Source organism: Bacidia gigantensis, assembly GCF_019456465.1.
Source record: "Bacidia gigantensis strain McMullin 20006 chromosome Unknown contig_74, whole genome shotgun sequence".
Classification (NCBI taxonomy): domain Eukaryota; kingdom Fungi; phylum Ascomycota; class Lecanoromycetes; order Lecanorales; family Ramalinaceae; genus Bacidia; species Bacidia gigantensis.
Window position 1 is genome coordinate 263915 of NW_025408613.1, and position 13754 is coordinate 277668.

Below are 13754 nucleotides of genomic sequence, written 5' to 3' on the forward strand. Positions count from 1 at the left end.
CAGGGCTTCCATTCGCTGACTGATATGCCGCTAAGTAGTGGCGGGCAGTCAAAGGGTTGTCATGCCAAGCTTTGAATGATCATAAAATACTTCCATATTCTCTTTGCACACCTTGTAAATATCTTTATCTTGCTACTTACAGAGCGTTATGTCAACTGAACCAGAGCGTGATCTTCGTCGCTTAGCGGAACAGTTTCGAGTGGTCATTAAATCACACACGAGTCCTGAGCTATGGCCGCTGAAGCACAGTCACACATTTGAGAACATTCAGCACCTTGGGCGCCGCTCATACAAAGATTACTCCGCTAGTATCGATATTCGCTCCCAGGAGCAGCCCTGGAGAATGCAGACGAAAAATCGGGCATACTGGCTTGCACGGCGGTGTGCTCATTTGCTTGATCAGGAGCGCAACGAGGCTGGTTGGAGATTTGGGATAGAAAACACTGTTTTGCACCGCTTTTTGGTTGAGATCGCCTGGTCAGAGAGACTAGTTGCTCGATGGGAATTGGGAGTTTCACTGACTGCTGTGAAGTCCGAGATGCCGGGCCCGTATATGGAGATCAGAAATTGAGGCTTCGTCTCGAGAGAATGGTGAGGAAGCACTCCGACTCGAAGAGAGGAGAAAGAAGCGTTTGCCTTGTCGCTGTATACCTGATACACGTCCCAATGATTAGTTAGTCCACCGTGTTGGTTCTTGACTCTTTTAACGTTCCCACAGCTACGAAACTGGGACCAATCCTCTCTTTGACGATCGAGTGCAAGAAGTCGTCCTGCACGAGCAAGCTCTTTGGACTGTGATGCCGAAAAAAGAGCCTGATAGGGTATTTGGACTGCAGCCTACGCGTAATTTCCGAGAACTGTTTTCTAGATCGGTCCATGATCGTCATGCTGGCGGCCAAAGCAAGACTGTTGGCGACTTGATAAGAAGCAGCGCCTTTAAGAAGAGCAAAGAGCCACTTCTTTTCCCCTTTCTGATTCTTGAAGCAAAAGGCGAGAGAAGCGTGGACGGATTTACAGGCATCCAAACCCAGACGATGTTCCCCATCCGTGCTCTCTTGAGACTGCAGGAAGAACTGCAGAACAAGGCAATGGACGCTGGTGACACCGACATTAACCCACTAGTGTTCTTCATTGCTAATAGAGGCGAATCTTGGCGAGTCTATGGCTGCTATATCGACATTACTGAAGACAGAATGTCCGGTGAGAGAGCCTCAAATTATGTGAGTTTCGCCATTGTCCTGAAGGCGTCAGATTGCTGAAGGCTGAGATCTTGAAGGAGATTGTTCAATTGTGGGACGGGTGTCTCACAGATCAAGATGGTTCTTTGCAACTTATACTGATTATTGATTACATATTCGACTGGGCAAGAGACATATACCGCCCTCAAATCTTACGGCAGCTGAAGGCCTGCTCTACCGGCCAACCAGTTGACCAGGTTAGTTTGCCTGATGACAGTAATGTTTCCTCATTACGCAGGAGCATGAGCATTTTTTCTTGGATTCAGCCACCCCCGCGAAGGGTTTATAAATTTAATGGTCGAGACCGTACGATTCAACAAGAGCTTGAGGTCGACCAATCTGATACATACACAGCACCCTGGTCGACGCCGCCTAAGCTTCGAACTTTTCGTACTGCAAGCGAGCCTCGCTCCCCGGTTGTCAGATCCTATCTCCAAATAGGCATCGCAATCTTGTTATTGGGTTTTGTTGTGATAATGCTTAGAGATTTGAATAAAAACATGGTGAGAGCCTCACGCAGCATAGAAAGCGCTAGCTGGTTCCAACTTCACTTGTTTAAGCAGCGGGCAGGTTAACTATCTTTGTACCGTCATAAAGCCATGAACGATTGATGAGCGCCATCATTATTGAGACCACGAGAAAAGTTACATCTTCATCAAAATCCACTTTCATTAACCCGGTAGAACTTGCTATAAGACCATTGCAACATGATGTCTTGAGTTGCAGAAGGACATATAATTTCCTAATCTCCTATTTACTTTGCCGGTGACTAATCTACCAATCCCCCATGCACATCCGCGTCCGTCAAGTTGTAGATGGCTGTTCCATTTCCCTCAAGTCGTGGGATGTTGTACGGCGGCGCGTGAATATCCGGCAGCTCGTGGCATTGATTCTTAACCACTAAACAGGCCGACAAGTCAGCATCTAGATCTCACATTCTCTCCATTCCACCACCTATTCCCACCGCTGACCAGAACAACTTCACTTACAAAGCGCGAAATACAGCGCAACAGCTGTCTTGCTCGCCGCCAATCGATCCCCCAATGCCAACAGCTCCACCATACCCCGAACGTTCGAATCCGGCGACTCATTCGGAGGTCTAAACAACATCAGAGGTGCATCCAAGAGAAGGGCTCCCTGCGTCAACAATATATCTCGGGACTGCACATTTTCAAACTGGTTGTTTGTCACTCTAGGACAGTCATCGCGCCTCGCCGCCCTTCCTTCCGGCGGCCACCCGAAGAATCCCCGACACAAAGCAATTTCGTTCACGCCGAGGCCGGGAATGGGTGACTCAGCCGTGCTGACGAGATATGAGCGGTTCCTTGTACGGCATTCCTGGTAGGCTCGTTGGTAGCCTTGTCGTGCGCGCGTGAGGCCTACGCAGACGAAATTGAGGGGTGGGTCCATGGGAGCGAACGCCCTCGCATGGGTAAACCATTCCGTTAGGTAGTCGACATAGTTATTGGTTTTGTAGAAGGTGGCGAAGAAGGGGTCGGCGTCGACGCCGCGGCCAACCGCGCTGAGGGCGCGTCGCAGTATGAAGCGCGCGTCGGCTATGGCGGCGGTTATGTCGACATTTTGTGGAGGCTAGGGGCAGTTGATTGTTGGGTTGATACCAAGAGGGGTGGAGGAGTTGCTAGGTGCCGCTGACGGTCGTTAGTGGTGGTGGTGAGGAGGGCCGGGGGGTCGTTGGGGGTGCTTGCTTTGTGGAGCTGCACATGCGACAAGAGAGAGAGCTAGGAGGAGAATTAGGCGTAGCGATGCGTGGAGCTTGCAGAGGCAAGCGTTAGTCATTATTTTCTTATGATCAAGCCGTCGCGTGTCACGGGGTTGAGTTATAGATGATGAAAGACAATATCAACCACATAGGAGAAACAACAGTTGAGAAAGCTAATGACTTTGAATGACGAAATTCAGCGAATGCCCATTGCAATTCATCCATTAGTGTCCATATATCATCATGTCGAGACCGGCAGACGCAAATAGCGCAGCGGGTCAATGCATCGATTCAGATAACTCGCGCGAGACATGAATGAATGGCAATGCACGCTCCAAAGAAAGGACTGCAGGCTGTCGTCATTAGAGCGAGGAAGTTCGTAAGTCAAATGCGGGCATGACAGACGCTTCTAATTCTGTGGAACCCCAAATACATTTGAGAACAGCTCATCAACGTGCTTTTGTATGCAGTCACCGGGCTATCTTGCATTATGTATAACATCGACTAGGGTTAGCTAGGCTAGACTCAGATGAGTCGAATGATTCCTGGTTGCCTTTACTCTACCTTCTCTAGAAATGGACATTGACTCGTAAGCGAAAATGGAGGTTTGTCAGCTCAAGAGCGAAAGTGAACTCGTTTTGATTTATTCTATGCAGCAGCAGTAGCAGTAGCAGCAGCACGATCCAAATTCGACAGGATAGTTGATGCACAAGTCCTACTCTAGCTACTCAGGATTTGGGAGGTAGTAGGTAAGCGAGGTCGAATTGGTGTTCGCGGCTCAACATGGCGCTCCTCATGAACAAGCTCAGCTACCGTATGCTCCTGAATAGCGTTGGCCAACAGATCGCGAACAATGTTGTTTGATTTCGCAGGGATAAAACCCTATCGAGAATTTTGAAAACACGCGTCCTGCCATGGTAATTATTCTGGCTCCAATTAGGTATGGTCCGCTGGTATTGATTGAGAGTACTTCATTGCCTAGATTGCGTACGATATCGCGTAGCTCTTGGGAAACCTTCTCTTCGTCGAGACTCGCAGATCTTTCGACTCTCAAGAGATCATGCCTGCTCCTCACTCTCAGAAGCTCTGTCTCGTTCGAACTCGACGTCTGATATTGCGTTAATAAGATATTCTAGGCACCTCTTGACGTGATGACAGGCATTCATGTCCTCTGCAATCAATGCTGAATCTTTGATTAGCATCGCAATGATGCGCTCAGTGAATCTTTTGCCCCTACTGAGAAGGGAAATCGTAGCACTAGCAGCAGGAACTTTAGGTTTAATGGTTCCAAGATTTATCTCTCGTCACAACCCCATTTTCGGATCCCACGTGCACAACAAGGTCTTGCCCCAGGTCGAGTAGCCGATCTCGCAAATCGAATACAAGAGAGTGATAGGTAGAATTTACGATCAAGCACTGAATTACTTGTACCATTGTTTAGGAATATTCAAGCCTCGAACGGGCGCTATTAAGAATTTGTTTTCTGAATATGTCCAAGAATTTGGAGAGGCTAAGTATCCTAGTAACTTGATTAGATGGGATGATTGCAAGCGCGGCCGTCCTGTAGCACATTCACGCAGCGTGGCGTGGTAGCAACTAGCATAGGGCCATTATGACAATTGCCGCAATACCATATTGTGGATTCTGATTTTCCCACACGAAGCGAGGTCGAAACTCCTTTAACAGAGCGATCAGGTAGAGCAGAAGCCCAGTTAGAAGATGGGTGGTAGTCCGTGGAATCTTCATCATTACCAGTTTGCGTGATGGGAGAATCGGATGGCAATACAGGCTCAGCGACCACTTTTGTCAGGAGATCTGAAGATGCACTAGATTTTGCAGCAAGATGGGTCTTGGGATTTTCACCGGCAGAAGGAGAAGACGTGCTCAAGTGACCTTTCTTTGAGGCTTCAGCAGCAACATCAGATGCGGCAGACTTCTCGCCACGCTTATCATTATTCCTCGGAAGGGCGAACAAGGCCAGACTCTCTAGGTGTTGAGCTAGATGTTTTTTGAGCTGCTCAGGGCTAAGCTCGTTTGCCTCGGTGGCGTGACATAATGAACAAGAGCTTCTTGTAGTTTGTAATGGCCTTTCACACAAGGCCAAGACGGCATGGGCCTCTTCTTGAAAATCAGAGATACCGTGCGCCTCTTCCATATGCTTCTTGAACTCGCGCCCGTCTTGAGTTGCCCGGTGGCCAGGAGCATTGCAGCACCATTCCCTTCTGTGAGCCTGACTTTCATGACGGAACCACTCACTCTTTCGCTCGAATGCACGGTCCGCCCTTGGACATTGGGCAAATGTACAAGTATATGGTTGAAGATCTCGAAAGACATGTCTCCTATTCGTCTCATGGTCAGACTGTTCCCGTTCACAAGAGGGAACCCTTACTTCCATTCCCTTTTTCGCGCCGTGTCTGTCTTGCCGGTGAGTCTGCAAACAGTATAGCAATACGGACACTGAAAATCTTGACCATCGATAGACTCTTTTGGAGGGAGTGGTAAATTCAACTTTTCGTCCCCGGCCAGGGAAGCTTGATCAGAACTTACGGTTCCGCTTTTTGAGTAGACGTCAACATCTGCAGACTCTGGAGTATTAGAGGCCACTAATGTAGTAGCAGTAGTTGACGATCCATGACTACCTGACAATGTGGCGCTCTCTTCACGCACTGTCCTAGTCGCTCTGGAGTCGTCTTCTCCCGCGGCGGGAGTACCTTGGGCTGTAGCCGCTGATATGGTCTGAGCTGGAGCTGCGAGTTTCTCGTGATGCTGCAACCAGTATTCTAAATACTGGCGCCGCCGACTATTTGCCTTACCCAGGTGAGCAACAAGCCACTCGTCTGCGGCAGGAAATTTATTCCGAGCATGTTGAACGTCGAATGGCTCATAATAAGACACGTCGATCTTCGCTGAGCGGACGAGTCTGTCGTAAATGTTATTTCCTCTGCGTATCACAACCGAGGTCTTGTACAGATTAGCGACAATTTTTGATATGCTTTCCCCAAGTCTTTTCAAACGCTCGCTGGACGTGGATTCTGGAAGCAATTCGTCCTCATCGGACGATTCGGAGTCTGAGCAAGGCAATCAGCTTCTCTCTGGACAGTAGTCGCTCCAGATGATCGGATTGCATGACGACACTTCGTCTAAAATCAGAGTACTCACCATCTAAAGAAGGCAATTGCACCCCTTGGAAGATAGCAATTGCTCCACTTTTGTTAATTTGGAGATCAATCATCTGTCCGAAACTAGAGTGCTCACCATCATCAAGCGTCTCGCTAAGATATCGCAAGAGACTCACAACCTGATCCTTAATGTGTTCTGCTTCCCTAAGGCGGAAGTCTAGGGAGGCGCGCCCATTCTGACGTGCCCCAATATTGCCCGCCCAGACATTAAATCTACCATGTTCATCAAAGAATTGACAATATACCTGGTTGTTGTATTGTCCATCAGACTTAAGGCAGGCGTGAAACGCTTCGAAGCGTCCTATACAGACCCTGTGCCATTGAGCGATTGAGGTCGACATTGTTAGACGGAAGATGGCCAAGCCTAGATATATATTCCTCCTTCGTCTTAGCGCCCCTTCCAAGGACGATAGCCCCTAAGCATACCCTGTTTGCGACGCCTCTAAGGGGGGGGGGAACAAGAGCCCCCTTATTCTCCCCTACCCACCCCTCTCCTGTCCAATATGTTCTCCACGACGGTCTAGTCCAGATGTTTATCTTTTGACTTGCGACCGACCCTCGAGTAGAAGCTGTACAGTGGTTCAGAGCTCTTCTGTGTCATGCATGATTAGTAGGTTCTAGAATGCGGCTGATTGAGATCAGCGCCGCGGGGAAGTGACTCGGTTGCGACTCTCAGCCTTGTGCAGCGATGAGCAGGATACAACAGCGACTCGAATCCACTCCTTCATGTTCGCTTCGAGACTGCTTTTCAAGTTCCCTCATAAATGATGCCTCATGACTGATTGCGGAGAATGGTGATGAGGCTCAGGCAGGATGATTACCGGAGTGGAGACGGCAGGCAAGTACCTGTCATTCGCGATGATTGCCCATTCACTGACCGATAAGGTCTCGTACTTGCCGCCCTTACTCTGATTATCTCGGCATTAGAACACTACAATGAGGGGACCAAGCCATTGAAAAATTTTGTGAGATACAAAGGAATGATCCGGGATCTCGTTTGTGACTTGGGCACGCAAAGAATTCTTTTCAGAAATACACTCGAGAGGCTGCTGTTCGGACTGATCGAGAGCGACGATCAATTAGCTCCACTTCTAGACAGCCCCGGGGGCCCTGAGTGGAGGAATGAGAATCTTAACCGAAGATTGAAGAAACGACTTCATGATTCATTTGGCGTCTACATGGAGTCTGTGCAGGGCATAAATAAATGTTTGTTGAAGCTCCAAGAGCACATTGGACTCGACATGAATGGCAGAGTGAGTCTTTCTCATCTAGTCTGGCACTACCAAGGTTTACAAATTTCAGCCTACGTGGTATGACGCCCCGACCCATAAGAAGGCTTGGAAGAAATTTGCTGTCTCTTTGGCGAAAAAGGATCATTATTCAATACTCGAAAAATTAGACAAAGACAACAGAATCATTACAAGCCTGACCAGAGACAGCATAGAGCTAGAGCCTGGAAGGTCAAGCCGTTCACGTGGTCGAGAGCCCTTTGGAAACATTCGTGAATGTGCACGAAGTCTGCACAATGTTCTAAAGGCTAGCTGGCCGTGCACTTGCACATATCCGCATAGCGCAGACATGAGACTTGAGATTCGAGACCACCTATCTGACCTGTCTTTTCGCATCTTATTTGCGCCCGCCGTGGACCTACATACCACACAGTTACAAGGCTTGACATGGCAAGAAACCGAAATCCGCCCGGTAGACCTTAGAGCCGAGGAGGGCATCGGTATCCCTCAGTCGAATCGTATTGAAACTCACGATGTACATGATCCCATGCTCCCGACAGGATACAACGTAAACACTGATACCGCCGTGGTATCTTCCACACTCCAATCGAGTTCGATTGGAAGACCTTTCTTGGGTAAATGCAGTCTCTTTTTTGAGCAACTCAAAAAGAATATATGGACAACAGAAGATATGTCCTGGGCTGTGGATGTCCAAGGTGAGCAGCAGGGCCAGCCGCATGCTCAGCAAGGTGTCACTAGCCAGGGAGCCATAAGTCCTGGGACTGAAAAGGAGGCCAACAGTGGGAGTACCGCCAATATAGAGAGGATTGCCAATTTATGCCATGCCCTACGAGATGCTCAAAGCAAGCAAAAGCATGAAGAATGCTTCGGACGCTTGATCGGTGAAAGCTATTGCTTTAGTGTCTACAGTATGTTCTCCAACCCTGTGAAAGCCTTTTCAAGACAAGGCTCGACAACCTTAAATGATCTATTGAACCTTAGTTTCGATACGCACTCGCAAGCTGAAGGTACTGCCTTACCATTGACTAAACGTTCTCGTCTCCGTATCGCGGTTACACTTGTCTCGACAGCTCTTCAGCTGCACGATACTCCTTGGCTGAAGAAGACTTGGGGAAAGAAGGACGTTCTATTCCACGACGGCTCAGCAGAGTATCCATATATCTCAAAGACATTTGCTCAAGGAAACTCAGGCGTTGCCGAAGCCATCAGCATTCCTGCGACTGGCACATCCTGGACGCCCATCCGTAACGAAAGCGTTTTCAATCTCGGGGTGTTGCTGCTTGAATTGGCCTACGGGAAACCCCTACTCAGTTTCCAGAATCCCAACGACCCGCCTTTTTTCACCGAGTACGCTATTGCAAGTCGCCTTGTCAACCACTTAGTAGAAGAGGAGTCTTCCGGGTACGTGGATGCTGCAAGAGCTTGCATCTACTGCGATTTTGGAACAAAGGTCAAGAAATTGGGCTTTGATAATGAAGCCTTCAAGCAGGCGGTCTACGACAATGTCCTTGTGCCCTTGGAGGATGACTGGAAGCACTGGAACAGAAGCTATTGAGCCATTGAGGGTGTTCGACTTGCCACTCTTGCCCACTGATCTGATCTGATCCGTGAAAGCCTCAAAGTGAACCGCTATTAGTCGACTTTCACCCCTGAATCAACCGAGGATGAGCCAGACCAACTATTTCGTCTGCCTGAACCACTAGCAGTCCAACCAACGCTGGACTAGACTGTCGTGGGAGACAACAGAATGCGGGACCAAGGGTCGGTCAGAAGGCCGCAGAACAGCTCGAAGTCCTAGATTAGCCCACCAAACTACCACATGACCTCCCGTACTTCATGTCAGTCTAGCTATTGCATTCAGGTAAACCCGGTATCAAGACCACGCGTTAGTGGTGCAACTGGCTCCGCAATCAATGTGTTGTCAGTGAGAGAGGCGCCATCTCAGGCGAAACCCTTGCACAGAGGGTTGAAGACAAAGCAGGTCATCAGATACCTCTCACAAAGGAGACACCAATCGTTGCTCCATCCTGAGTGACTCGGAGAAGGCGACAGCAGAAAGGTGTGACTGCTCAATTCACGCATGATCCCTTTCTTTGCCGAGATGCTAGGCTGATGCAAGGGATAGTGAGATATATAAACCATAGAATCTGCAGAACTACGAGTGGTACATCTTGTCCACCACTGCAACGGGAAAAACTACTGATTTTCACGTCGAATAGATAGATAGTCATTTCCTATCACCAAAAGGGTAGCAGTGGTAAAACAACGATGCAAATAGCGTCTTCCACGATCGCTTGCCCAAGACTACCCGTCAGCTGTAGCCTCCCTGCCCACCCCTTTGTGCAGCTTAGTCGAGCTCATACGACACGATCGAACGTACCATCAACACTCCCACAAAATCTCGACTTGACTTGCCCCTATCTGCACATCTACTCCCGCCACAATGCCCGCCATGGAAAATCTCTTCCCACCTGCATCTTCCACACAACCCACACAAACGCACATTACTCACTCCCCTTTGCCTCCTCACAAATACCCGAATCCAACTCCCAGTCCCAGCTCAAGAAATTTTCCAACGCGCACGTACACCATTCCCTTGACTCCCTCCTCTCCGCTCTAAACTTCGGTCTCGTCTCCTCCGCCTCCTTCTCCCCAGTCAGCCTCTCCCCAATCCCAATAATCCCCACAATCCTCTGAAACACCTCACTCGGCAACCTCTAAAACATCGCGCGCGGCTTCCTTCCCTCTCCCGCCCACCAATCCCGTCGTTGACACGGCACATCGCCATTATTACAATAGGTGTCATATAGACCGTGATACCAACAGCGAGCGATGTTAAGTCTGATTATAATCAGCGTCTGGTGGACTAGTGTAAGGCGGATCAGAATTGTGCGGATTGCAGATGGGATTGCGATCAGTAGGCTAATCTTTGAGTTGATTGTGGAAAAAGGGGGGTTGCGTTGGGGGTTGGGGGCTGTCTTCCTGCTTGGGATCGAATTTCTTGAGCGAAGATGGTTGGTCTGTTTCAGCCTCTATGGATGCAAGAATGAGCTACATACCCGCTTCTATCACAGCCTTCCTTGCTCTACAAGTTCTGTGTTGACTAGATAGTTCGTTCAGACCATTGATAGACTCTCACTGAACAGGTAGTTGTGTCCTCCCCACTGGATGCTCAATGAAGTCCTCCCCACCAAAACTGACATTCTATTGTGCATCAGTGGACTGGAAGCTGCCTTGATGAAAACCGGTCTGTGTATCAGCAGACTAATAATCGATGGGGTCGAAGGTTGTCTGGTGAAAGCCAGTATTAGCGTCACTGTGATTGTGGTGGAAGCCAGTTTGTACGGACCCGGCTTTGGGCTTGGAGGTCTCAGGGTGTTTGAGGATTTTTATATTGGAGTCTGTTAATGGTATGAAATCTGGATGTGAGTGGCATTCCATGCTGGATTGGCTTGGAAACAGTACTTTGGTTGTGTGGGTGAAGATCGTGAAGGTTGCGACAGGAAGGTTTCGAACGAAGAAAATAGAAGCATCTCAGGCTACTTACGGCCTATAAACCCTACCAAAGATTTCGTGTAGACCACACACGGTGAGTGTATCTCACAAAAAACCTGGTGACACGTTTGCCAGCGTGATCATGTCACTATGCCATTAGCATAGAGATAGCATAACACCTCTCACGTATCCAGCTTTCAGGTCCGTGAATTGAAGCCCGTAAGTCTCATGCATTGTCGTCATTGAAAATGGCCTTTCGGAATTGGTCATCTTGACAGACAAAAACAGGAGGCGTTGCTTGCTAATTCATGTCTTGATCCAATTTGGTCTGGACTGAGATCATAAATAGTTACATTACTGTAGGTCCCATTTCACGGACGAGTTAATCTAGCCCTCAGCATTAGTGTGGGAGTGCATGCCGTCGAGCCAACGCTAGACGACACAATTTGTCCTCAGTTGCAATGCGGTGTTGTACAACGATGGGCTTGTAGTCGTGCTGCTGACTCTCCTGAAAAGTCGTTGAATATACCCGAGTTGCACAATTCGCTGTGATCTAGCAGCAAAATGATTCATGTGAACACCAGCAGGGTAGTCATGTTCAAGATTCTTCTTTGAGTAGAAAGACTGCTTGAGCTAGTATGATGTGTTGTATTGCAATGATAATGCGTGATCTAGATGTTGATGCTAGTAGCTGATTTGAGGCTCTCTCCACAGCCTGACTCCTCTCAGACCTAGATCTATGAGCGCGTGACGAATCTAGGCTGAATACATGAGGTAGCGCTGAACATCGAAGCTTGTTTGTACGATTCACGTCGCGAGTAACGAATTTCATAGCCAGATCTCTTAATCTACTGATCAAGCAAACATCATACCCTTAAATAGATTAGTATAGACACTGCTGTTTTCCATACTATGACCGTGCAAAGTCTGTGGAACAGGCCATGTAGTGCAAGATGATGATTTAGAACGTTTGATCGTCGGAGACGTCCATTGAGCGGAACAAATCCTTCATTGGATCGTTCATATTATTTCATGCAACTCTGAAGCCGATTTACAAAACAAACGAACAGAAAACTAAAAGCCCATAATATTGACAAACAAATAGTTGATGCCGTGGGAAAATTTTCCCTTGACTGTTATTGAGTTCTTCTGGACTTCAAAACGCATTTTGGAAGATTGATAATATTCTTGTGGGCCCCGATCTCGATCATACGCCAGCTCGTACAGCCCAAAGCCCAAATGATGGGCAAAAATGCCGAAACTTAGGACCAACTTGCAGTGAAAGGACTGAGGTAAAGTTGAATAGAGGCCGAAATCCTATACCTCAGCACGCTGCAGAATCTTGGTCAGATGTACGCCAATACCCATAGCCGACGGGTTGAACCATGTCTTTAAATGCTCTATTAGATCGGCAACGCTGTTGCGTACAATGACCGGGTACCGGAAAAGAGGACTCGCCTCAACTCGTGTAACGATGTGCAAAAAGAGATTGCTGGGACCAGAGAAAAACTACGTCTTCTGTCACAATACTCTCCGTCTATGAAGTAGGTTAGTAAGGGTTTATTCAGCAACAGAAGCAACGAAACCGCCCAGATTTCGCAGGAACGCATCAATGCCATTAGCGAACAGAGCCAGATAATCGAGAAAGCACTGCCAAATGGGTTGCAAGTCAAGTAGACCAGTACACGAAATCCAGATCACTCCCAATTGTTCATACATCTATCCGGACCAATCACCCCGAGAAATTTCCATTCGCCCCTTTTTCCATCAACGCCGCCTTTCAACCATGCTCAAAAGGAAAGTCCGCCGTAATTTCCAACCCCTCCCCACTCCCTCCGCACGAACTTCCTCGAACCTACCTCACTCTATCCACTACTGCCCCCGCCCGTCGAGCCCGACGACTCGATATCACTCTCCGGCCCGGGTGGATACGGACCCAGATCACCCGTCGCCTGAATAATAAATCTAGGAAACCCAGCATCGACCGCCTTACCCAACGCACTCCCTTTCTTCTCCGGAAAGCCGTCCTTAGGAATATTGACGCTGGCACGGGTATCAGGACTAGCCGCCAACGCTTGTGCGAGCGGGCGGAGGATGTAAGCGTCGCATTCGCCCTGGGGAACCATCTGCATCAGCACACTCTCTTTCATTTCGAAACACAACCCCAACCCCCCATCCAACCCCCCGCGCCCCAAACACAAGAACACCAAGAGAAGGAGAACTCACCCTATTCTTCGGCATCACAAACGCCGGAGCCGTCACATTCGGAAAGAACAACCCAGCCTGACAAGTCTGGCCCGCGCCATTGAAAATCCACTGCTCCCGCGGGATGCCGATCTGGTTATTGTTGGCTGTATTGCCCGGATCGGTATGGGGGTCGTCGAAGAGGGCGCAGAGGCCATCGGCCTGCGCGGCGCAGGAGAGCGCCCAGTTCTTCGGCGGGGAGACGACGTTGGTGTCGAGGTAGATGCCGTAGGCGGCGGGGACGTTGGAGGCGGCGAGGGCGACGGTGGGGGGAGAGGTGGGGGTGGAGGGACTGGCGGCGGGGTGGGGATGAGGGTGGGCGAGTGCGAAGGGGATGGAGGGTAGGAGGGGGAGGAGGAGGAGGAAGAGGGTTTGGTGGAGGGAGAGCATGGTGGAAACTTTTGGGTTGGGTTGGGTTGGGTTGGGTTGTGAGCTGATGGATTGAAAGGTGTGGAGAATATAAGTGCGAAGATATGGGAGAAGTCTGCCTTGCGATGTGACTGACCAGGGGCGGTTTCGTCTCGGGTTTGATAGTTCGAGATGGCGGAGTGCGATGATGAGAATACAGACCATCTTCATCAATATTATATATCTTCTTGACAGACAAGTGAGACCGCATTGTGGCCAT

General features: G+C 49.1%; 3 protein-coding genes across 3 annotated transcripts; 1 reads left to right on the forward strand and 2 right to left on the reverse strand.

The window, feature by feature from the left end:
- Positions 1-4016: 4016 nt before the first annotated feature.
- KY384_000476 (uncharacterized protein) lies at positions 4017-6478 on the reverse strand (the record flags this gene model as incomplete). Its single annotated transcript, XM_044809012.1, has 4 exons — positions 4017-4141; positions 4576-5297; positions 5348-6026; positions 6214-6478. The coding sequence occupies 4 exons, from the start codon at positions 6476-6478 to the stop codon at positions 4017-4019; spliced, it is 1791 nt and encodes a 596-aa protein (XP_044664999.1).
- An 837-nt stretch (positions 6479-7315) lies between these two features.
- On the forward strand, positions 7316-8942 carry KY384_000477 (uncharacterized protein; the record flags this gene model as incomplete). The annotated part of the gene is made up of 2 exons (XM_044809013.1): positions 7316-7390; positions 7440-8942. The coding sequence occupies 2 exons, from the start codon at positions 7316-7318 to the stop codon at positions 8940-8942; spliced, it is 1578 nt and encodes a 525-aa protein (XP_044665000.1).
- Positions 8943-12747: 3805 nt separating this feature from the next.
- KY384_000478 (uncharacterized protein) lies at positions 12748-13516 on the reverse strand (the record flags this gene model as incomplete). The annotated part of the gene is made up of 2 exons (XM_044809014.1): positions 12748-13008; positions 13109-13516. The coding sequence occupies 2 exons, from the start codon at positions 13514-13516 to the stop codon at positions 12748-12750; spliced, it is 669 nt and encodes a 222-aa protein (XP_044665001.1).
- Positions 13517-13754: the final 238 nt, after the last annotated feature.